Source organism: Larimichthys crocea, chromosome XII, assembly GCF_000972845.2.
Source record: "Larimichthys crocea isolate SSNF chromosome XII, L_crocea_2.0, whole genome shotgun sequence".
Lineage (NCBI taxonomy): Eukaryota > Metazoa > Chordata > Actinopteri > Sciaenidae > Larimichthys > Larimichthys crocea.
Genome location: NC_040022.1, coordinates 29,602,576 through 29,623,738, shown reverse-complemented (window position 1 = coordinate 29,623,738; position 21,163 = coordinate 29,602,576). Strand labels below are relative to the sequence as shown.

General features: G+C 41.1%; 3 protein-coding genes across 12 annotated transcripts; 1 reads left to right on the top strand and 2 right to left on the bottom strand.

Annotated features, from left to right (window-relative positions):
• Positions 1–294: 294 nt before the first annotated feature.
• LOC104934496 (glycine-rich cell wall structural protein) lies at positions 295–13,039 on the top strand. 10 transcript variants are annotated; one of them, XM_019258266.2, is made up of 24 exons: positions 295–423; positions 1,779–1,826; positions 1,992–2,018; positions 2,215–2,274; positions 2,373–2,405; positions 2,635–2,709; positions 2,854–2,937; positions 3,754–3,783; positions 4,061–4,105; positions 4,427–4,477; positions 8,679–8,741; positions 8,854–8,898; positions 9,017–9,043; positions 9,640–9,693; positions 9,903–9,935; positions 10,092–10,127; positions 10,587–10,631; positions 10,904–10,945; positions 11,101–11,160; positions 11,262–11,336; positions 11,602–11,634; positions 11,959–11,997; positions 12,389–12,436; positions 12,697–13,039. In XM_019258266.2, exons 1-24 carry the CDS (start codon positions 357–359, stop codon positions 12,699–12,701), a joined length of 1,125 nt encoding a protein of 374 aa, XP_019113811.1. In that variant the 5' UTR covers positions 295–356; the 3' UTR covers positions 12,702–13,039. The 10 variants fall into 10 exon arrangements, with proteins under 10 accessions (XP_019113811.1, XP_019113808.1, XP_019113810.1 ...); XM_019258263.2 differs by having other exon boundaries at positions 9,017–9,079; XM_019258265.2 differs by having other exon boundaries at positions 9,014–9,043.
• Positions 13,040–13,256: 217 nt separating this feature from the next.
• On the bottom strand, positions 13,257–17,521 carry LOC109138328 (perforin-1). The gene is made up of 5 exons (XM_027285767.1): positions 17,368–17,521; positions 15,207–15,782; positions 14,954–15,092; positions 14,641–14,852; positions 13,257–14,516 (listed from the first exon to the last, which is right to left on the bottom strand). The coding sequence occupies exons 1-5, from the start codon at positions 17,391–17,393 to the stop codon at positions 13,637–13,639; spliced, it is 1,833 nt and encodes a 610-aa protein (XP_027141568.1). The 5' UTR covers positions 17,394–17,521; the 3' UTR covers positions 13,257–13,636.
• A 96-nt stretch (positions 17,522–17,617) lies between these two features.
• Positions 17,618–20,691, bottom strand: LOC104934483 (perforin-1). The gene is made up of 5 exons (XM_027285768.1): positions 20,551–20,691; positions 19,593–20,168; positions 19,340–19,478; positions 19,027–19,238; positions 17,618–18,902 (listed from the first exon to the last, which is right to left on the bottom strand). Exons 2-5 carry the CDS (start codon positions 20,123–20,125, stop codon positions 18,023–18,025), a joined length of 1,764 nt encoding a protein of 587 aa, XP_027141569.1. The 5' UTR covers positions 20,126–20,168; positions 20,551–20,691; the 3' UTR covers positions 17,618–18,022.
• Between the last annotated feature and the right edge of the window lie 472 nt (positions 20,692–21,163).

Sequence of the window (21,163 nt, the reverse complement as noted above, 5' to 3'; positions counted from 1 at the left end):
ACCGTAATTCTAATGTTTGACTAAGCAGAAGATGAAAGATGCAACCATTATTTTCTTGGTGCAACATGCCAAGCACGGGGATGGTTTGAACTTTCAAGTGCAGGAGAAAATACAAAATCTGTTCTAGTGTGTGTGTGTGTGTGTGTGTGTGTGTGTGTACTTTCTCAGTTAATAGAAACGGGCCAAATGGGCCTTTGGCTTTGCCCCAGAGGGCAGGACAGGACGGTGGGAGTGTATCAGAGAGAATACCGTATATAAGACATCAGGGGTAGTCTTGCTTCAAGTGTCCGTCCGTTCATCTGCCCATCAGTCGGTCTCTCCGCTGTCTGTCTGAAGTTTTTTGTGTCTCCTTCATCATGCTGGCTCAAACTCTGCTGCAGACCTCGCTGGTTCTCTGGTTGGCTCAGCAAACTCTGCAAGGCGGTAAGTAAAACATGGAATTACATAAATAAATGCAGAACACTGATTATATACTAAGATGACAGTTTTATCAACTATTTTCTTCCGGTTTTGTTAAACTTGAGATTAATGTTTGAACAGATTTTATTATTTTTCAGCTTGTCTTGAACCTCAGGATCATTCTTGCTGGAAAAACATTTAATTCAAGTTTAATTCCTGTTGTGTATAGTGTAATATATAGTTCCTGTAGTTTTCAGATTAGATGGATAATATTCAGTTTTGTGTAATATATTGAATTTAGCTTATTGGCTGAAAAAGATCATCAGGTTAAGAACGATTCAGAAATGAAATATTAAAAGTAGATATTAAATATGAAAACTATACGATGATAACAATTTTCAGTCATCAAAAATGTAAAGCACTGGTTATTTCTGCACAAACTTGTCGCCACACTTGTAAATATACAATTAGTATTCATAAGCTGCTGTTGTCATGATAAGTTGTTTGTCATATCGGCTTCATCAAAGAGCTTACATATGTCAAAGGCAGTATGATATCACCTTGAATGCTCTCATGGATCAGCATCTCCAGTGACTCACTCTCACTTACTTGTTAAATATCATGTCTGTGAGATTGAGGGAGAAAAAAAAAACTACTAGACTACGCTGGCTCCACCATCAGTGATCTCGCCAAGTCACTGCGGTTTATATCATCTAATTTCTTTGAATCAAAGGATGCGATGAAAAGGTGGCAGTGGCAGGTAAAATCTGACGACGAATTGTGAGATGAACTTACAGGCTCCACACAGTCGCCCCATTTTCTCTCATCCTCTGTTTCCATCAATGGATATCTGTTTCTCTCTCTCCTCCTGTTGCCCAGTCAGGTGGCAGCATTCATGAAACACTACGGTGACATTTGTGATACTCAGTAACTTGAAGTAATTCATATTGTCAGATGTGGGCCACATAAGGTACTTAGCTTTTTGGGGACAGTAGGCTGAAAGTAAAGTTACTGATACTCCTGTGCATCACCTTGTTTGACATCCAGCTGGTCGACTGGTACAGCTCCCGGGAAATCAGAAATCTATGCAATATAAAGAGAGAGAAAACACTGTAATATAAACCAAACTATGGCAGCAAAAATCTATAAATATTTCAATTAATAATTTAGATCAAATAAATCAAAAAACCTATTTACACCAGAGTTTCTTCCCCCAGTTTTGTGCACACTTGCTCATTGCACATTTACACTGTTGGACATTATCTTGCGTGTGCATTGTGCATGCTTCATTATGTCCATCACTGTGTTATATCTATGTTTACTGCATGAGCTGCTTGAAATAATTTCACAGGATAATTTTTGTTCCTTTGTGATTTCAGGAGTTAAACCTCAAAGTGTATCCTGGGGAAGGCTGCTGCCAGCCAGAGGTGTGTTCTAGCTCGGCTAATAGCAAATACACAGTTTCTTTCAGTTTGTTACAACAGACCAAAGTGTCGTGATAATATTAACTCCTGGAAAACACCAATAAGAAAACAAATATTTTCTTACTCATGTCTGTTTCCTTTTAATGTCTGTGTTTTATTTTTCTTCAGGCGTTGGCATTGGAGTAAAGCCTGGAGGTGAGTGAGTTTGGCAGCATGCATTAACTGTTACACCAAATGATGTAATTAAAAAATAATGCCATAAGCTCAGCTAAGATTAGCACCAACACTGGCTGATTTACAGGTGTGTGGATGCATGTGTAGTGTGTAACCCGTCATATACTGTATGGAACGTGTATCTGGATGTGGTAGCAAATTTTTCTACTTTTTTCAGTTGCAGGTGCCCTCGGAGCATTGGGCAACCGATATGGCAGCAAAGGAATGAAGACTGGAAGTATGTTAAACTTTCTGTTTTCTGCACACAACATTGTCTCGTATTACTTCTACCTCAAATAAGTAATGTTTGTATTTTTTCTTTTTTTTAAATCTTAGTCGGACGTTATCCAGCGGCTCATCTTGGTGTTGGTAAGCTGTCTGGACATTTAATCAAAATACAGATACAGAAATAAAGGAGTTTTTTTTACATTAATAACCATTAAATTCTTTCAAGTTGAATGATCTTGTTTCATTTGGACTCGTGAGTGTTTTCCAGTCCTGGTGCAGAGAAACAGTCTGCGTACTTAAAGTCTGAATGATGACAGTGATGGCAGTCTGTTCAACAGCAATATGAAATGTGTTCTTTGTGTTTTCACAGGCGGTTACAGAGCTCTTGGATTAGGAGGTAGAGCAGGCCTGAAGCCAGGTGGATACGGAAACCAGGGAGCTTACGGTACATCAATATAAGCACTAATCAAACTCTGTCTTGATTTTAAATATCATCCCTTGACTTCTGTGGCAGATTAGTGGGTCCATAATGAAACTTTTTATTAAAATATTACATATTTTTGACACAATGTCTGTCTTGTGATTGCAGGTGCCAGTCTGGGCACAGGAATGGGTTTAGGGACTGGACTTACAAATGGACTGGGACTGAGTTTGGGCCAGGCGGGGAAACGTGGTAAGACTGTCATATAAAAGAATATGTCATAATCCAATTCATATTTTACATAGCTATTAAAAATGAAGCAAGTTTTTATGTGTAGATGGTGTTGGATCCTTATAAGTTAAAATTAAATGAGCAGGATGGCAATGTGCGTGAATAAAAATGAAACCATTAGTGGCAGCTTTGTAGAACTAATAAGAAATGTAAAGAACACACTGCAAACCTGACAACAACAGACACATTTTCTCAGTCACACTCTTATTTTAAGCAACAGAGTTGTACATTTGTGGTCATCTCTGTTTTTGTCTCAACGGGTTCAAGTGGACAGGTCTCATTTGGGAAAAGGCAAAAGTCACGCATGTCTGTGCACCAGATGACAGTGGTACTGTAGGTTATTTTGCGTACGCTGCCAGGTCATCTGATTGAATCCCACCCAAACAGTCCTAAAGTTTTCTTTTATCATTTCTTGTTTGATAATTAATATTAATGTTATAAGAAAAACACAGTGTCGTCACTCTGCATGCAGATTTTAGCAGCAAAAGCTAAAATGAAATGTGATATATGAAAGCTGCTGAGCCAAAGAGTGAGACATTACATCTGATTTATTCTTTAAGAGGGATTTATATAATGATGCACGTCTTTGTTGTTGGCTCCTTTTTGGACATGAACTGTTAATTTATGTTTTAAATGTTCAAACTCAAAGTTAAAACAGTGTGTGTAGTGTCTTAGGGGAACAGAAGACAACGATGAAGACAAATCTTAAAGAGTTGGGTATGAGCTGTAGAATTCTTTGTAAATAAAAATTAACTTTATGCTTTTGTGTCTTTCCAGTTTATGGTGCAGGCCTCGGCACTCTGCCAGGTAAGTTATTATTATATATATATGTTTGTTTCTTAGTCTCCTTATGTTGTTTGCCCAAATGAGAGCATACACAGTGAATTACACTCTCTGTAAACCCTCTGCTTGTTTGTTTGATAAATCTCTGCTAAGTGGCACTCTGTCATTGTCTGTAAATATGATATATAGGGCAGGTTGCATCTCGGCAAATAAACTGTGTCCTTGTAAAACATAGAAAAGCCCCAGGGCACCGGTGATGTAATCCACGTCCTCTGAACTCGGCTCTTTGTTTTCTTGCCAGGATATGGAGCTTTAGCTGGCATCGGCTATCCTGGAGCCCGACCAGGTAAGTGATGAATCAGGCCTTACCTCAGAAGCCATTACTCCTTCCATTCATCTGGGTTGAGCTGAGTTGTATGCTGGAGGGTTTTTTCTCGTGTCCCATCACTCTTACCACAAACACACACTTACGCTGTCAGTCATGTTTAAAATCAGTTTCAGCTCAGTGCACAGAGAGATATCTGAGGCAGCTGGGTAATCTTTCTTTAATTTAACAATTTGTCCTGTTCCACTGAACTGAGGGTCTTTTATTTCATCATTGCTTCGACTGTTGGAGAGATGCGTGTTGAGTGAAATCAGTGACAGTTCCCCGTTCTGCTGTCATTAGGAATTGGACTTGGTTATCCCACTGGACAGAGGGCTCAGCAACAAAAACCTGGTAAAACCTTCACCACAGCAACCTGGGACCTTTGTGTTTGTTAGTCTGTGTCTGTCTTTGTTTTGTGTCGTATTCGTCTGTAACCTCACTGATGTGGAGTTCAGCTTTCGCTTGCATGAAATCATGTCTATCTACAGTATCATCATCATCAGCACCCTCTTTTTTATTTTGCGTGCACAGCGGGAGACTCACATGCTGATGTCTGACTGTGTTTGTCTGTCGGTGTTTCGTCTGTGTTGCATGTTGCATGAGTTCACCAGCTCTTATCACCACACTTCCAGTCTGAGAGATAAAGAGAGTCGATGTGGTTTACAAGAGCTGAAAGGGCTACTGGAAAATAGGTTATACAAATGAAATACATACTAACATCTCCATTATAATAACATGACAGTGATACTTGTGAAAATTCTGTTTTGCTCCATTAACCCTGTAATTCAAGTTGATCAGAATCTGACATATAATTTGATCCATTTATTTGATTTATTTGGGCACAAATTATTCACCCACACACTTGTTTGTTTTGGGGGGACATCAGCCATGAAATGGTTCTGGTTCAAAGTAATCGGTTTGTTTTATGCATGCAAATGCCTGTAGTTTCAACGACAACAAAAAAAGATGACTGAAACTGCGCTGTAAAAGTGGAATTATTTCAATCTACTGGCAAATATTTTTCACTTTTAAAACTTTTGCTGAGTACTGCAGGTTTTTGTCCCGTCAGTGTTTGTTCATCAGTTGTCTTTGCCACACAACGATGCCGTCTGAGTCAGGTGGTGTCTTTGAATTTGGGATGGCATTTAATGTGTTGATGTCATTGCTCTGACTCAATAAGAAGTACTGTGTGGGTCCTTCTAAAGCGTGGCCTCAGTTGTGTGTTGTCTCACGTCCTAATTATGGCGACGATTCCAGCTTTTGAAACGGGACTAATTTCGGGCCATAATGGATTTTGTCTTGTCTCTGTTTGGTCTTGAATTACCTTCATTTGAGTACTGATTACTCTTTGAATGATGTGTTATAGTGCATTGAATGCTCTGATACACACATCAAGTGAAATGCAGAACGCCACTGGTCACTACAGTGTGCTGTTTACCCTCAAAGAAGCACTGTTGCCTTTGAGCCACCACGAAGTCGTGAATGCATGATGCTATTTCTCTGCCAGGTGTGTCCTCAGCAGATTTGGGTGGACCCGAGCTGGCCGGTCTGGGCCAATCTGTTGAAGATCTGAAAAGAAGAGAAAACAGCAGAGCACTTGGACCTGAAATGCAAGTTTCACAAGCACAAGTAGGAGAAGGTCAGGAGCGTATGGTCTCAGAAAGAAGAGGCACAGGAAGCCATGGAGCCACACTGTCTGCTGGAGGTGTAAGACAGCAACTACCTGTTGATAAAGACAACATCAGAAGTCTGGGTTCCGCTTCCACTCAGGTACAGAGGCCAAGAGACTATGATTCATCTAGCCAACAAAATCCACGGACACGAAACTGCGGATCGACTAGTGATTTGTCAGATGTATTGAAGATTAACCGCCATGAGCTTTTGGGTTCAGAATCACAGAGGAGTCGAGGCTTAGAGCATCAGCCTCATGTTGGTATGGATAGCAAACATCTTGGACGGGCAACTCCACGAGCACAAGGAGAGAGAACCTATCGACTGCCTCGTTTACAAGATGTGAGAGGCAATATATTCTCTCTTCCACAGGGTCAGGCTACTAGAGACTATTTATCTGCTGTAGCAGATGGGCAGGGTGTCAAAGACCTTGGGCTTGTGGCTAAAGACAAAAACGGGCCTAGAAGCCGCGGGACTGTTACTGTAGAAAACCACGACTATCGTGGTTCTCTTCAAGTACAAGAAAGGGGAAGTTATGGACCAGTGATCCCAGGTGCAAGTGGAACCCAAAGTTTAGGCGTCACCACGGAAGAAAGGCAGGAAGGTAAAGGGTTTACTGCTGATGATCAGGAAGCAAAACACCTTTCCCATGCCGAACATGAAGTCATAAAGCCTAAAGCTCTCAGTATCCCAGGACAGACTGGGAGGGATACCCAGGCAACAAGTAAGAGCAAAGCTTTGTCTTTCTACACCATCACAATGTCTATTTTTTCTCTTAAACTCCTTTGCTACGATATTTCCTCACCTCTGTTTTTTCTTCATTTACTAAGTGATGCCATTTTTCCAGGTGCCTGTTGTCTTTGGAAAGTAGTGTCTCTATAAATCTAAGTTGGTCATGTGATTTTATTGGACGTCTAACGTCTAAGAATTCCTCATTTCCACATAGCTGTGAGATTAGTGTCCTGCAGGATGAAGCCTACATTTAGTCACTTCCTGTGCCTCGGGTTTTGTCAGAGAAGCTTTTTTTATTTCTTTATTAAAAATGCCTCATCAAACCCATAGTGGTGGAATGTCTTTTGGAAAATGGGCTAATAATTTGTTTATCCTAAATAAATATGTTTCATGTCACCCTGCTTTAGTCCATGTCAAATAATCCCGCCCCATGGCTCCCGCTATATCAACACACATGCACAATGTAGTGCTTGAAGCGACAATGTATGGAGCTCTGTCTGTATTTTGAAGAGTTTGTAAGCTGTGATCAGTAACACATAACTGTGCCAGTCAATAATTATTGCTGAAGTCTTCAGGATATGCTAATAAGCATGTACGCTCCGTGTTCTGCTCGATGATAGTAGTTGTGGCCTCTAGATAATGGGCCAGCTGCTGGAGTGACCAGAGGTTCTATAAATAGTAAAGCCATTAGCCTGCATACATATTGCCTGGCATGCTGAGCCACGTGTCCCTAATTTCACCTTTGCATGAATGGAGAATCATAGCAATCACCAAGCCTTAATCATCGTGAGACTGAAGCTTCTGACAGATTCCTTAAGGGAGAGATGATCCATGGTGTACCAGCTGTGATCCAGGGGATATAACTCAGAATAGAGAGTGAGCTAATAGTCACAGAAAAAGTGTTCCTGAATTTAGACATGAAATAGATTTACTTATTATTGTTGAGTATTTCTGATGTCTGTGTTATGTTGTGTGCGCTTCAGGGCCTTCTGCAGCTATGAGCAACCGAAGGCACCTCCTACATCTCTCAGTGTGTCACTTGGAGTTACGAAACAACCGAGAATAAAAACAGAACTCAGAAGCTCTCTGCGCTTTCTTTCCTGACCGTAGAACTTTGTGTGTTTGAGTTTCACGGCTCCCAAAAAAAACAAAAACAGGAACAGGAACATTTTCTTTTTCTGTTGCAGGACTCTGTTTGCTTCTTGGTATCAGGTGTGGTTTCTTATTTTACTAGGTCAACTGTAAACTGTGACAATGATATATCTCTGTTGTCCTTACACTATGTTTGTTTGTGGAGGGTTTTGTTGTATTTAAAAATGCCTGGGGCTGTGTGTTATATGGCTCACATTTGCTCAGGGTTGCCTCAGGTGATGATCTCTTAAGAACTGATCTAGTTGTCAGGACAAAGAGGTTTAGATCAGAGTTATTAAAGTCAGCGTTAGTTAATCTTTTAATCTGCACATCGCACTATTTTATAATGATTGGTGCATATTTACAGGTAGATATGGTGCAGTTTGTTTCGTGCTGCTGTAAGCAAAGGTGAAGCTTAATACCTCCAACAACATGTCTGTGTATTATTATGTGTCTGTCTGGTTGACCTATGATGCATGTAGTATGTCAGAGGTCATACTTGAAGCGTTCCTTTACAGCACTGTTCAGAACAGATGTTACAAAGTGCAATGCACAGAGTTACAATGCATAAAGCAACAAGAAGAAATAAACGTATGACCCAAAAATCAGAAGTTATAGAGAGATGTTATGAAGAGATGCTGAAAGAAGATTCAGCATCTGGTGTTGTGGCTTTTTTCGTCTGTGTCCAGTGCTAAAAAGCATCCATCTGTGGCAAAAATGTTGAATTCTATTATGTGTGGATTTTTTTTTTTTGTTCCATTGTCAGCTGCAAATGTCAGTCTGTTAACAGCAGCTTCTGTATATGGAAACATCTGAATGAGGTGGGAGGCTCTGTCCCAGTTTTACCATCTGTTCACAATGTGATTTTGACCTCCCAACCAAAAACAGCGCTGAGCGATCCATACTCGTATTTTCATCATGTTTTCATCATGTCAGCATTACTGTTGAAAAAATCAGGGATCCTGCTCACAGAAAATTACATTTGATTTCGCTAAGGTTGTGCTATCTTCCTCCACAGGTTTCATTGGTGGAGCAGGAAACTATCCGGGAGCGAGCCTGGGCACTGGGGGCTATGGAGCAGGTAATGTTGGAGGCGCTGACACATAACACAAGAACAGTTCTTGCAAGCAGATGGAGATGCTGATGCAGATTTACACCACCTGTGGTAAAAGATTCCCATGTGCTGCTTACAGGTGTGGGACAGGGAGCATACCTGGGTGGTGCAGCTGGCAAACTCGGTAAAAACATACATTTCCATTCATTTTTCTTTTCTTTGTTTTAATTCACAGTTTATGTTCACATTTTTTTTCCTTTTGCACCCTGTCTTTACTCTGTCTCTAAAATAAATCTCAGCTGCTGCTGCTGCTGCTGCTAATGGACAGGGTGGGTATCCCCAAGGTGTTGCAGGGATGTTACCCGGTGAGGCTTTGTATTATTGGACTTTTCTCTGAAGCTTTTCTATCAGAGTTAGTGCTCTGATTTTTGTTTTTAACCTCCACAAACCTCATGATCGTATGTAAATATCTTAACACAGACTTAAAAGATTCAGGATTCTTCTCCACCTGAATTTTAATGTTTAACATGTGAGTGGAGCCGAGGACGCAGCAGAAAATCAGCTCTTACTCCTACTTTGCCTTGTAAACCAACCATTCGCTTGTGAGTCTTTATAGAAAAAGTGAGCTGTGTCTGTGTTCTCCTTCACCTTTCTTTAAACGTCACAGGAGAGACGGATTCAGTCTCTTGCTTTCCTTTCTGGTGAATTATTGATAGAGCTTTTAAAAAGCAGTAAACAACAACAACAAAGAATGACTCACAAACCATTCCAGTCACATCCAGATTGTACTCTGTGGGTGTCTTCCTTTGTAGCTTTTCATGTTTCATATTTGTCCCGAGTTAACTATTGGTGACCTTTGGTAAACAAATGCAGATGTAGATGAGTCTGTGTATCGTGCAATATGTTTTGAATTTGTGTGCCACAGGCTATGGCGACGGAGCAACAGGATACCTGGGTGCTTTGGCAGGAAATGGCTACGGTACGTGGCAGCTCCTCAGTACATGCACAGAGAAATTCAAATTCTACCAGTCAAATTTAAAAACCAAAACTTAAACCTTGAAATGGCCGAGGATCACCCTCCATTCTGTTTGGTGTCAGAGGGAATCACGGCATCAAAGTGACAGTGTTCAGTTAAGACAGGCCGATCCTTTGTGCCGAGTGACTTTCTTTGTTCTGTTCTCACTGTAGGTGGAGATGCTGGTGCAAAATCTTTGTCACCAGGTATTTTCACATGCACGCTAAAGGCTTTCTTAAATATTCCCTTTCCTTTTGGTACTTCACGCAGTGAGAAAGACTGAAAAGATTAGCTTTGAATTCAGGTTTTACAGGTAAATATGGCTTTTAAATATTTTAACATTAAACCCCGTCTCTCAACAGGTTATGGGAATGGTTACAGCGACGGTTACGGGGCTGGTGAGTGTCATTTAAAGAACATAAAAAGGGCTGTTAGGGGGGATAACTATGATGCTAATTAGAACTATGTTTCAGGGCTTGGTTACCCTGCAGAGTTAGCCGATGGGGCTGAGTACAAAGCAGGGAAGAATAAAGGTAACAAGTTTGAGCAGTTATAACCTGCTGAAACAGGTGATTGCACTAACGAGTAGATGCTTTAACCTGCGACGATTCACAGCTGAGAAAATAAGAGGCCGTGAGGGAAACACACTTCCTCTGCTGAACAACCAGTGTGGCCTTTTATCCACTGGGTGTAGCTGTTGTCTCTTATTTAAGGAAGCTTACCAGTTGAATCTGGTGGTTTCTGACTTCCTGCTCCTGTAGGTGCTTTTCACACAGTGTTGTTTAATTGTGAATCAGTAATTAAATGAACAGTTTATGATCTGTATGTTTATGTTTTTGTTCTGTTTATTCTCCCAGCTCTCAATACAGGAGGCTATGCTGGACAGGTCCAGGGAGCGTATGGTAAGATAGAGATGAGTGCACTCAAAGCACAATCCAATTCATACAATTTAGAATTCAACAATGTGGATAAGATGATAAGTACAAGCGATTCCTCTTCATAGTAACTTGTGAGTTGCTCAGCTAATAAATAGCAGCATAGTTTCAGTCAGCATGCATCACCTCCACCACATATGTCTTAAACCATCAGACATGCTCAGCACTGAGAGCTCTATGAATATGAACGTGTGAATGTATTCTTTGCGGTCACCGAGGCCCCTCTTGTCGTCTTTCAGGAGCACTCGGTGCAGGACTGGAATCAACTGCTGGCAAATATGGTGAGCAGCTCTGACATGACCTCATCCTTCTGTCGCGCTATTAGTCAGACTTCTGTGGACGTTGGCTCGGCTTTCCATGCAAGAGTCAGACTTGAACTAGTTGATAGCACAGAGCTGGTTTATATGAGTCAGTTTGATTTGCATTTTTTCTGCAGTAGGAGGAGGTGCTCAGGTTCCTTATGGTAATGCTCCAGTGATTCCTGCTGGACTGGAAGGTAAGAGTATATCTGGACACTTCAGTATCTATTGGTATAAATAAACAATAAACCAACCAGTCAGTTCATTAAAACAGTTTAAAAAACTGTCGTCCCTTCAGCTGATGGTGGCTACCCGTACGCTGCTCAGCAGCTCGGCCTCGGTGCTGAAAGCGCCAAAACCGCCAACAAATACGGTGAGAAGGAATGACTGTGTGAGCTATGAAGTGTTAAACTGCATGTGATGGAAGAAAGCAGTGTGTGGTTGTTTTTATTTAACCAGATAAGTCCCATCACCCTCAAAGAGAACTACTACAAAACTACAGTTATTTAAGAATCCATACAATAAGCAAAAGAGTCATTTATAGAGATCTTTCCCATCTCAGGCCCAAAGTATGGGACATAGTTTATGTCCAATATTTCTTTTTGTTACCTCTGTTGACAAGTTCTGTGTTGTTTCAGGAGCTGCTGCAGGATATGGAGCTCAGCAAACAGGTTTGAGAGTTTTTTCATGCAGTCTAACCCAAAGACATACGTACACATCCTTTCACACAATGCACCACACGTCTGTGTGTCGGTCGTCACAAGTACATGACATTGCAGTTTATAGAGGTGATTGCATGAGCATGGCAGTATTAAGTGTCTTTAGTATCGGTATGACTTGCATAATTGATTTAAAAATGTTAATGTATACCCTTTAGCTGCACACATTTCTCCAGCTACTCCAAAAAAAAGCTAATCATGATATACATGTATTTTTATTTGTCCTTTGTCCTAGTCTGTTTTAAATGTGAAACTTCTTTGCTTGTGTGTGATCAGGTTATGGTGCACAGCTAGGAGCAACTCAAGATGCCTTGGGTGAGCAAGAAACCCCCAAACTTCCTCATTTACGGTCAACCTCAACTTATTTGTTTCTGGTGGCCTTGTTAGCCTTGTCTTCTTGCATAATACTAAAGTGACAGCACGTAGTGTGCTGCACATGCATGCGAATCACTGTGCTTTCACACATTAACTTGACTTAAATAAAAAAGGTATAACTATTTTTGGAGAGTGAACTCCTTACTCACAATTAAATTCTGGATTATTTTCCACTCAAGCCTGCATAGTGAGTTGGTTGACTCCTCTTATAAAACCCTCCGAACCTTTTTTGTTGCAAGGTTGAACTGAGCTGTCAAACCTCTGTTTTGTAACTGCTGCAGTTTCCTTCTGAGCATATTCATTACATTGAACTGGGTTGATTCTTTCACAGGAGAGCAAGCTGGCAAATACACTGGGGTGAATGGAAATGGATACAAAGGTGAGAATGAGGAATTCATAACTGATGCATGAACTAAAAAACTAAGAAAAAGCAGGAGTGAAGCAGATTCTCTCATTTTTAAAAGCAATCACTGTTGACATATTTAATAATATTTGAACATAAAGCATATTTATTTGATAACATAACCTTTTTTTTAGCCTACTGCATACATTTTGTTTCAGTTTTGTGTGTGTCATCATGAATATTTCCTGATTCATTGTCTTTGTGTGTCTCCCCGTCCTCTTTGTCTCTTTAACCAGGCTAATTCAAACGACCTGGACTTCTTCAAGTGGATCATTTCCATGATGTGTCCAGTGTAATATGTTTTTAAAGCTTTTTGTGTGTTTCCCTCTCTTGTGTCCTGTTGTGTTGTCTGTTTTGTCTTCTCCTAACCCCTTTAAGTGGACCTTTGCTATCCATGTCTGTTTGTCTTGTCAGTCCAAAACCTACAGTGCCCCACCAGTGTCTTATTTTGTCAATACTGAAAAAAATGGTGGTGATTGATGAACATAAATAGATGTTGAAGTGCAAGAAAATTGTCTCTATGTTTTAAAATAAATATTAAAATGATGATTTTACTGTTTGAATTCAATAAATTATATGTCAAATGATACTGAATAGAGGCTTCTGAGTGAAAACAGTGTTGACATAATGTTTACCTGCAAACATTGTTCTCTTGAATAACGTCAGCAAAGCCTCATCCGGACACAGGAAGTTTTACCACTTCCTTTCTCATGTCGGGCAACACTGCACAAGACAAACTCAACACAAGTGCTCAAATCAAAACTAAAAGTAATAAGATGAAACATTACATCAGAAGTTGGATACTGTGCTTTTATTTATGATACACAAACAATGATGTGATTGTGATACATATAACACATGTAGATAATATAAATGTATGTATCGATAAAAGTGCTACAAACTGATGCGCAATACGTAAAATCTGTTAACATGTTCTTGTCTGAAAATATATAAGGCTTAAATAAGTAAAAGCTGCATTGAATATACTTTGCTGCGCTACATTAACAATAGTCTACTGTCAAACACAAATCATTCAGTGTGTACAGAAACTGCAAACTGCAACTGCTGAAACAAAAACTGATCACACCAAATATTAGGGACATTTTCCATATTTAAGCTGCTTTGTAATTAAGTAATGTTGCCATGTAAGCTTCAGTAAAAACACCCTCATGGGTTTTATATCACATCAACCTTTTGACTCGCTGCACTAAGGCTCTGGTTTCTCTGTGAGCTTGCTTCATCCACAAACACACCCATCTCTAACAGGATGGCCTTTGGAATCGGGTGGGCATGACGGGACACGTACAGCTTCTTTAGACTTTGACTCATAGGCGAACGTTCGTAGTCTGTGCATAAACCTCCACTCAGATGTGGACCACATTTCACTTCCCATTTGAAGAACAGTCTGCCGTGCTGCAGAGCGCAGAGATCCTCCTTGACTCCAGCAGACAGATCTTGCTGACATGCGCCCAAAAGGTCATCGTCCCAGGTGTTGTCCTGATCCCAAACTTCAAATCTCACTTTATTGCCCGCTGATAAATCCTGCGTGCCCAGGTCGACAGTCATGGCCCAGTGTGGGTTGTTGTTGTTGTTAATGACAGGAGTACGCATGCGCATCATCCCATTGAAGGACACCTTCACGTAGCCATCTGTGGCTGTGGTGTGATCTCCCCAAAGACCTGAAGCCCGTTGTACAGTTATGATGACCCGTGCCATGCCCTTACGGGTCGGGCAGCAGTCTTGGTTTACAGCTGGGTCATTGTGACATTGGCAGACGCAGGGATCCTTCGAGTCGCTCTTGATGCCGGCCTGACAGCGGTCACTGCAGTTCTTCCACAGGCCTTTTTCCAGAATGTAATGGCTAATGGCAGAGCGCAGGTTCTTCCGGGTAGGGGTGTTGGTAGGCAGTAACTCATGAAGTGAGTCTAGTGAATATTCAAATATGTCTGGATTCTGTGGAAGTGTGGTCAGCCATTCCTTGTAGGCGGATGGATCTTTGTCAGCAGAGAAGAGAAGGTCTGGCTCTGATGTATGTCCCCCCCTTATTTCTGTGAACCTGTAGAGAACAGAGTTACTTAAAGAACTGATCCAATTTGACTTTTTGGGTGTGGAAAATAGTCGTTTAGAAGTGTGTATTCAGTCGAAGGGTGCAAATGAATAGAAAACAACATGTTCTGTACCTGTCGTTGAAGAGTCCGGAGAAGGATGTCTTACTTTCCATCTTGTTAATGTCCTTCTGGCAGTGTTTTACTTCAGTTTTAATTTCAGCTTTGATGCTGGCTGAGGCCTCAGCATCCAGGCACATCTGCACCTCCTCCACGCTGAGCCCCTGGAGGCTGGCCTGGCACTGCCTGATGCTGGTCACAGACTGAACACTTCCTCCCAGTTTCACCTGAAATTATATATTTTAACACGTCCTGCATGAGTAACTGTGTTACTTTGTATACTTTTGCCAATGTGTTAATTCTTTTTGTTTTCTTAATCTCAGTCTACCTTTGTGATGTAATGGGTGCCGAAGTTGTCGATCAGTTTGTAAAATCGTTGCTTGCTTTCAGGGCTGTAGATTTTAGGGAGCTGGTTCACTGCTTTGCTAAATTCTTGGTGCAACTTGGGTGTGCCGGACACTCGATAACTGTTAACAGAGAGAAACCAGACAAATCCTAAAGACCAGCATGAAAAATGTATAACAATATGCAATATTGCAAGTGTATGGAGAAAACTTAAATCCCAGTCTTAATATTCTTACCTGTAGTACTCACAGGATATGCTTTGGCTTGTGAAACTGAACTTGTCATTCTTAGTTTTTCCCATAGAATATTCAGCCAGTTTAGAATTTGTACCAGCTAACATCGCAGAGCCGCCTTTTGCACCCACATTAACATCTAGATTGACCTGCCAGTTGTTATCCACAGAAGAGGTGCTGGAACTGACCAGGGACTCACTGGATCGGTGGAGTTTACTGGCCACTTTCATGCTGCAGGAGTAGTTTGGCCTCCAGTCCACCACTGACAAGGGGACCTTTTGCTTTTTGTTCTCCATATAGGGGTTGCTACACAGCATGCATGTCTTGTCTTTGCGTTTCCACTTATTCATGTCGAGCACAAAGGCCCCCTTACGTTCCATTTTGGTGATGTCGAAGCCTTCCCCGGCCAAATTGGTACCTGGAGCAAATTCTGCGTTCTCACATTGTTTAGGTGTCCCCTCTATGCATGATTGATACATACACTGAGGGAGGGACAGCATGAGGCTTGCACAGATGCAAATATTCAACAGAAACATGTTGCTGTTAAGTTTGGTGATGGATGCAAACTGATGATTTATCCTGAAAAAGAAAGATTGTAGTTGAACAAACATGAGCGAGCAGGTGATTAGTACACCACCAATATTATACTGCGTCACACTTTCATTGGATAGTTTATAGAGAATTTGTAACATTTGAAATGTTTCGTTTTGCCTGTAGGCAGTTAACGATTATCTATAGACTATACGTGACAATTCATGAACACACCCAAACGAAAATGTTGTTTGCGCCTAAACCTAACCAAACCTTAACCACAGTGGTGTGATAGCAGAAAACAGTTTTTGAATCTCAACGTAATAAAGTGATGAAATGCTACAAATACTCTTAACTATCTGTAGGTTGATTATCCAAATAAAGTGTTATCAAAAAATTTAATTAAAAAGTCTTGCACTTTAGTCGGTGGATTTGTCACTAATTTAACCATACAGTGATACACCTTTCATTAATAAAACGTACCCTTGATGTGACTGAACTTAATAACTTCCAGCCAGTTTCAAGGTTTTAATTTTTATCTGAGCTCTTGATAAAAACAAATTCCCACTGACTTAGTCAACGGAAAGACGTTTGTGATGTCGGAAACGTCTTTATTCTGCATCTCTTGATAAAGTTTACCATTCTGTTCTCGTAGGCTATTTCAGACATAAAGTTCATATTCAGGGTAAGGCCTAGAGGTTTGAATCTTATCTGAACAATATATCAGTTTTAGTTTTGAGTTTAGATCTCTTGACCTATCTGTCTTTGATTTTTTTTCTCTTGTGGTGTACCTCGAGGCCCTATGCTGGCGTTAAACGTCCAACTTACACAGAATACGTTTTGGTGAGATGCATGAATCATATAATGAAAGGTGTCTGTTTCCGAGAAAACTCAGCAGGGCACCTTTAAGTTTCCACTCATTTGCCATGAGGTCATCGAGCACTGCACGGCAAAAAAAACTTTCTACGGATAAATGAGACAAATTCCTGAATTTTCTGTCCTGCAGTTACTGTCAGTGATCTATGCCCAAATGTCCCTCGACATGCAAAGATCTAGGTGTAAAATTTTAAACACTCCATCATTATTATTAGTATTTTTCACATTAGCATTTTTGCAAAAATTAAACCTTATCTTAGGGATCAAGACACCCATAAAATTTAGTACTGGTTAAGAATCTTTCACTGCACTTTGTGGTTCGACACACAGTTACACCTCAGTTCTCTTTAACTTCTGAGATGCTTTGATCAAATACTTGTCCTCATTCCACGATCAAAGTCAAAATCCAAAGGTTATAAAACATTTACATTGTTCTTTCCAGACTGTGGAACATTTCAACCTTCACTGTCTATGTCTGTTCCAGTTAATTGTCATTTGTTAAACCCTCTATTGAGACCATTATTTTTAAAACTGCATTTGAGTTACCACAACTAGCACAACCGACTGCCTCGGTCAACATTTGTTATTTTTTTAAATGTTCTCTTTAAATAAACTGACTTGACTTTCTGTATACTTCACTGAATGTTCAAAACTACGCCTCGACAAATTCGACAGGACTAAACGATACTGAAGTACTCACTGACAATGCAATGAAACATTCGAACCAGACACACCATAACCATCAGCACAGACTCACCTTCGTCTTGCCTGTTCGCGCTGCATTTGCGAAACTGAGCATCAATATCATAGCCTTGCTTTTAAAAGTCAGAAAACATGAGGTGGTGAGTGGGTGAGGTGACAGTGGTCTTGATGAGAGCAAGGGGAAAAAAAAGCGGTTTGATAGTTTCATCTGTGTCGAGCAGACCCCGTTCTGAGGGGGAGGAAACAGTGGTTTATAGATGAACTGAAACAGATACTGACAGCACGACACATCAAATACTAAACAGTTGGACACTATGCTTTTATTCCAAACCAAACACCAAACAATGACCTGATTGTGATACATATAACACATGCAGATAATATAAATGTATGTGTACATAAAAGTGCTACAAACTGATTGCACAATATGTAAAATCTGTCAACATGTTCTTTTAAAATCAGCAAATAAAGCGGTATATAAAATATAAGGCAGAAATAAGTAAAAGCTGCATTGAATATACTTTGCTGTGCTACATTAACAATAGTCCACTGTCAAACACAAATCATTCAGTGTGTACAGAAACTGCAAACTGCAACTGCTGAAACAAAAACTGATCACACCAAATATTAGGGACATTTTCCATATTTAAGCTGCTTTGTAATTAAGTAATGCTGCCATGTAAGCTTCAGTAAAAACACCCTCATGGGTTTTATATCACATCAACCTTTTGACTCGCTGCACTAAGGCTCTGGTTTCTCTGTGAGCTTGCTTCATCCACAAACACACCCATCTCTAACAGGATGGCCTTTGGAATCGGGTGGGCATGACGGGACACGTACAACTTCTTCAGACTTTGACTCATAGGCGAACGTTCGTAGTCTGTGCATAAACCTCCACTCAGATGTGGACCACATTTCACTTCCCATTTGAAGAACAGTCTGCCGTGCTGCAGAACGCAGAGATCCTCCTTGACTCCAGCAGACAGATCTTGCTGACATGCGCCCAAAAGGTCATCGTCCCAGGTGTTGTCCTGATCCCAAACTTCAAATCTCACTTTATTGCCCGCTGATAAATCCTGCGTGCCCAGGTCGACAGTCATGGCCCAGTGTGGGTTGTTGTTGTTGTAAATGACAGGAGTACGCATGCGCATCATCCCATTGAAGGACACCTTCACGTAGCCATCTGTGGCTGTGGTGTGATCTCCCCAAAGATCCGAAGCCCGTTGTACAGTTATGATGACCCGTGCCATGCCCTTACGGGTCGGGCAGCAGTCTTGGTTTACAGCTGGGTCATTGTGACATTGGCAGACGCAGGGATCCTTCGAGTCGCTCTTGATGCCGGCCTGACAGCGGTCACTGCAGTTCTTCCACAGGCCTTTTTCCAGAATGTAATGGCTAATGGCAGACTGCAGGTTCTTCCGGGTAGGGGTGTTGGTAGGCAGTAACTCATGAAGTGAGTCTAGTGAATATTCAAATATGTCTGGATTCTGTGGAAGTGTGGTCAGCCATTCCTTGTAGGCGGATGGATCTTTGTCAGCAGAGAAGAGAAGGTCTGGCTCTGATGTATGTCCCCCCCTTATTTCTGTGAACCTGTAGAGAACAGAGTTACTTAAAGAACTGATCCAATTTGACTTTTTGGGTGTGGAAAATAGTCGTTTAGAAGTGTGTATTCAGTCGAAGGGTGCAAATGAATAGAAAACAACATGTTCTGTACCTGTCGTTGAAGAGTCCGGAGAAGGATGTCTTACTTTCCATCTTGTTAATGTCCTTCTGGCAGTGTTTTACTTCAGTTTTAATTTCAGCTTTGATGCTGGCTGAGGCCTCAGCATCCAGGCACATCTGCACCTCCTCCACGCTGAGCCCCTGGAGGCTGGCCTGGCACTGCCTGATGCTGGTCACAGACTGAACACTTCCTCCCAGTTTCACCTGAAATTATATATTTTAACACGTCCTGCATGAGTAACTGTGTTACTTTGTATACTTTTGCCAATGTGTTAATTCTTTTTGTTTTCTTAATCTCAGTCTACCTTTGTGATGTAATGGGTGCCGAAGTTGTCGATCAGTTTGTAAAATCGTTGCTTGCTTTCAGGGCTGTAGATTTTAGGGAGCTGTTTCACTGCTTTGCGAAATTCTTGGTGCAACTTGGGTGTGCCGGACACTCGATAACTGTTTACAGAGAGAAACCAGACAAATCCTAAAGACCAGCATGAAAAATGTATAACAATATGCAATATTGCAAGTGTATGGAGAAAACTTAAATCCCAGTCTTAATATTCTTACCTGTAGTACTCACAGGATATGCTTTGGCTTGTGAAACTGAACTTGTCATTCTTAGTTTTTCCCATAGAATATTCAGCCAGTTTAGAATTTGTACCAGCTAACATTAGTGAGCCGCCTTTTGCACCCACATTAAAGTTTAGATTGACCTTCCAGTTGTTATCCACAGAAGAGGTGCTGGAACTGACCAGGGACTCACTGGATCGGTGGAGATTACTGACCACTTTCATGCTGCAGGAGTAGTTTGGCCTCCAGTCCACCACTGACAAGGGGACCTTTTGCTTTTTGTTCTCCATATAGGGGTTGCTACACAGCATGCATGTCTTGTCTTTGCGTTTCCACTTATTCATGTCGAGCACAAAGGCCCCCTTACGTTCCATTTTGGTGATGTCGAAGCCTTCCCCGGCCAAATTGGTACCTGGAGCAAATTCTGCGTCCACACATTGTTTAGGTGTCCCGTCTATGCATGATTGATACGTACACTGAGGGAGGGACAGCATGAGGCTTGCACAGATGCAAACATTCAACAGAAACATGTCGCTGTTAAGTTTGGTGATGGATGCAAACTGATGGTTTATCCTGAAAAAGAAAGATTGTAGTTGAACAAACATGAGCGAGTGAATCAGATGATTCGTTCACCACCACTGCTTGGTTGTTGGACATTCGTCAAAACATTTTATTTGAATAGTTCAACACGTTCAGATAGTTTGCATTTGTAACATTTTGAAATTTCGCTTTGTCTGATTTACATTGTTTACATTGTTGCCTCCAGACTGGGTAACATTTCAGGTCTTTCCAGTCTATTGTCATTTGTTAAATAAAGTATATTTTTAAAATGCATTTGAGTTACAACAACTAGTACAACTAACTGGATGTTCAAAACTGAGGCTCAACAAATTTGGCAGGACTAAACTATCCATAGTTCGTACCTGATGCATAATATTCATCGGCATAGACTTACCTTCGTCTTGCCTGTTCACTCTGCGTCTGTGAAACTGAGCATCAATATCATGGCATTGCTCTTATAAGTCAGGACCACCTCCTGTCATGGTTGTTTGTTTGTTTGTTTTACAAAGGTGTTTGAGGTCAACAACGGAAAAAAAGTTCTTTGACACTTATATCGACGCTGAGCAGACCCCGTCCGGGGGATGGAGTAGGTGGTGGTTGTGGTGGTGGTGGTTTTTACAGATAAACTCACATGTTCAGGTTTACATGAAAGTGTGGCTGGACTTCCAGTTAATAACGAGAAGAACACCACAAATTTACCATTTCCCTGAAGAGGTGAGAACAGGAGACTGTTGCACTCTCATGATGAATTTGAAAACGCGTGATATCACAAAGATAAAGTCATTTCACAGATGTATATGATAATCTTGGGGGTAGCAGTAGCTTAGTCCATAGAGACTTGGCTTCGGAACCGGAGGGTGGACCAACGTATGGAAGGTGGACTGGAGAGGTGCCAGTTCACCTCTTGGGCACTGCCAAGCTGCCCTTGAGCAAGGCACCAAACCCCATTGAATTGAAATTGAAACTACTGAGAAACTCTGAGAAACTACTACTACTACTACTAAGAA

Bases quoted from the DNA above. Each gene is read 5' to 3' on its own strand.
- LOC104934483 (XM_027285768.1), bottom strand. From the start codon at position 20,125: ATGTTTCTGTTGAATGTTTGCATCTGTGCAAGCCTCATGCTGTCCCTC. The intron at 19,239-19,339 runs GTAGACTGAGAT...ATATAATTTCAG, and splicing joins GCACCCATTACATCACAAAG to GTGAAACTGGGAGGAAGTGT. The intron at 18,903-19,026 runs GTACAGAACATG...TGTTCTCTACAG, and splicing joins TCCGGACTCTTCAACGACAG to GTTCACAGAAATAAGGGGGG.
- LOC104934496 (XM_019258262.2), top strand. From the start codon at position 357: ATGCTGGCTCAAACTCTGCTGCAGACCTCGCTGGTTCTCTGGTTGGCT. The intron at 4,106-4,426 runs GTAAGTGATGAA...TGCTGTCATTAG, and splicing joins CTATCCTGGAGCCCGACCAG to GAATTGGACTTGGTTATCCC. The intron at 10,946-11,100 runs GTGAGCAGCTCT...TTTTTTCTGCAG, and splicing joins ATCAACTGCTGGCAAATATG to TAGGAGGAGGTGCTCAGGTT.
- LOC109138328 (XM_027285767.1), bottom strand. From the start codon at position 17,393: ATGCAGCGCGAACAGGCAAGACGAAG. The intron at 15,783-17,367 runs GTGAGTCTGTGC...TTTCTTTTTCAG, and splicing joins CGCGAACAGGCAAGACGAAG to GATAAATCATCAGTTTGCAT. The intron at 14,517-14,640 runs GTACAGAACATG...TGTTCTCTACAG, and splicing joins TCCGGACTCTTCAACGACAG to GTTCACAGAAATAAGGGGGG.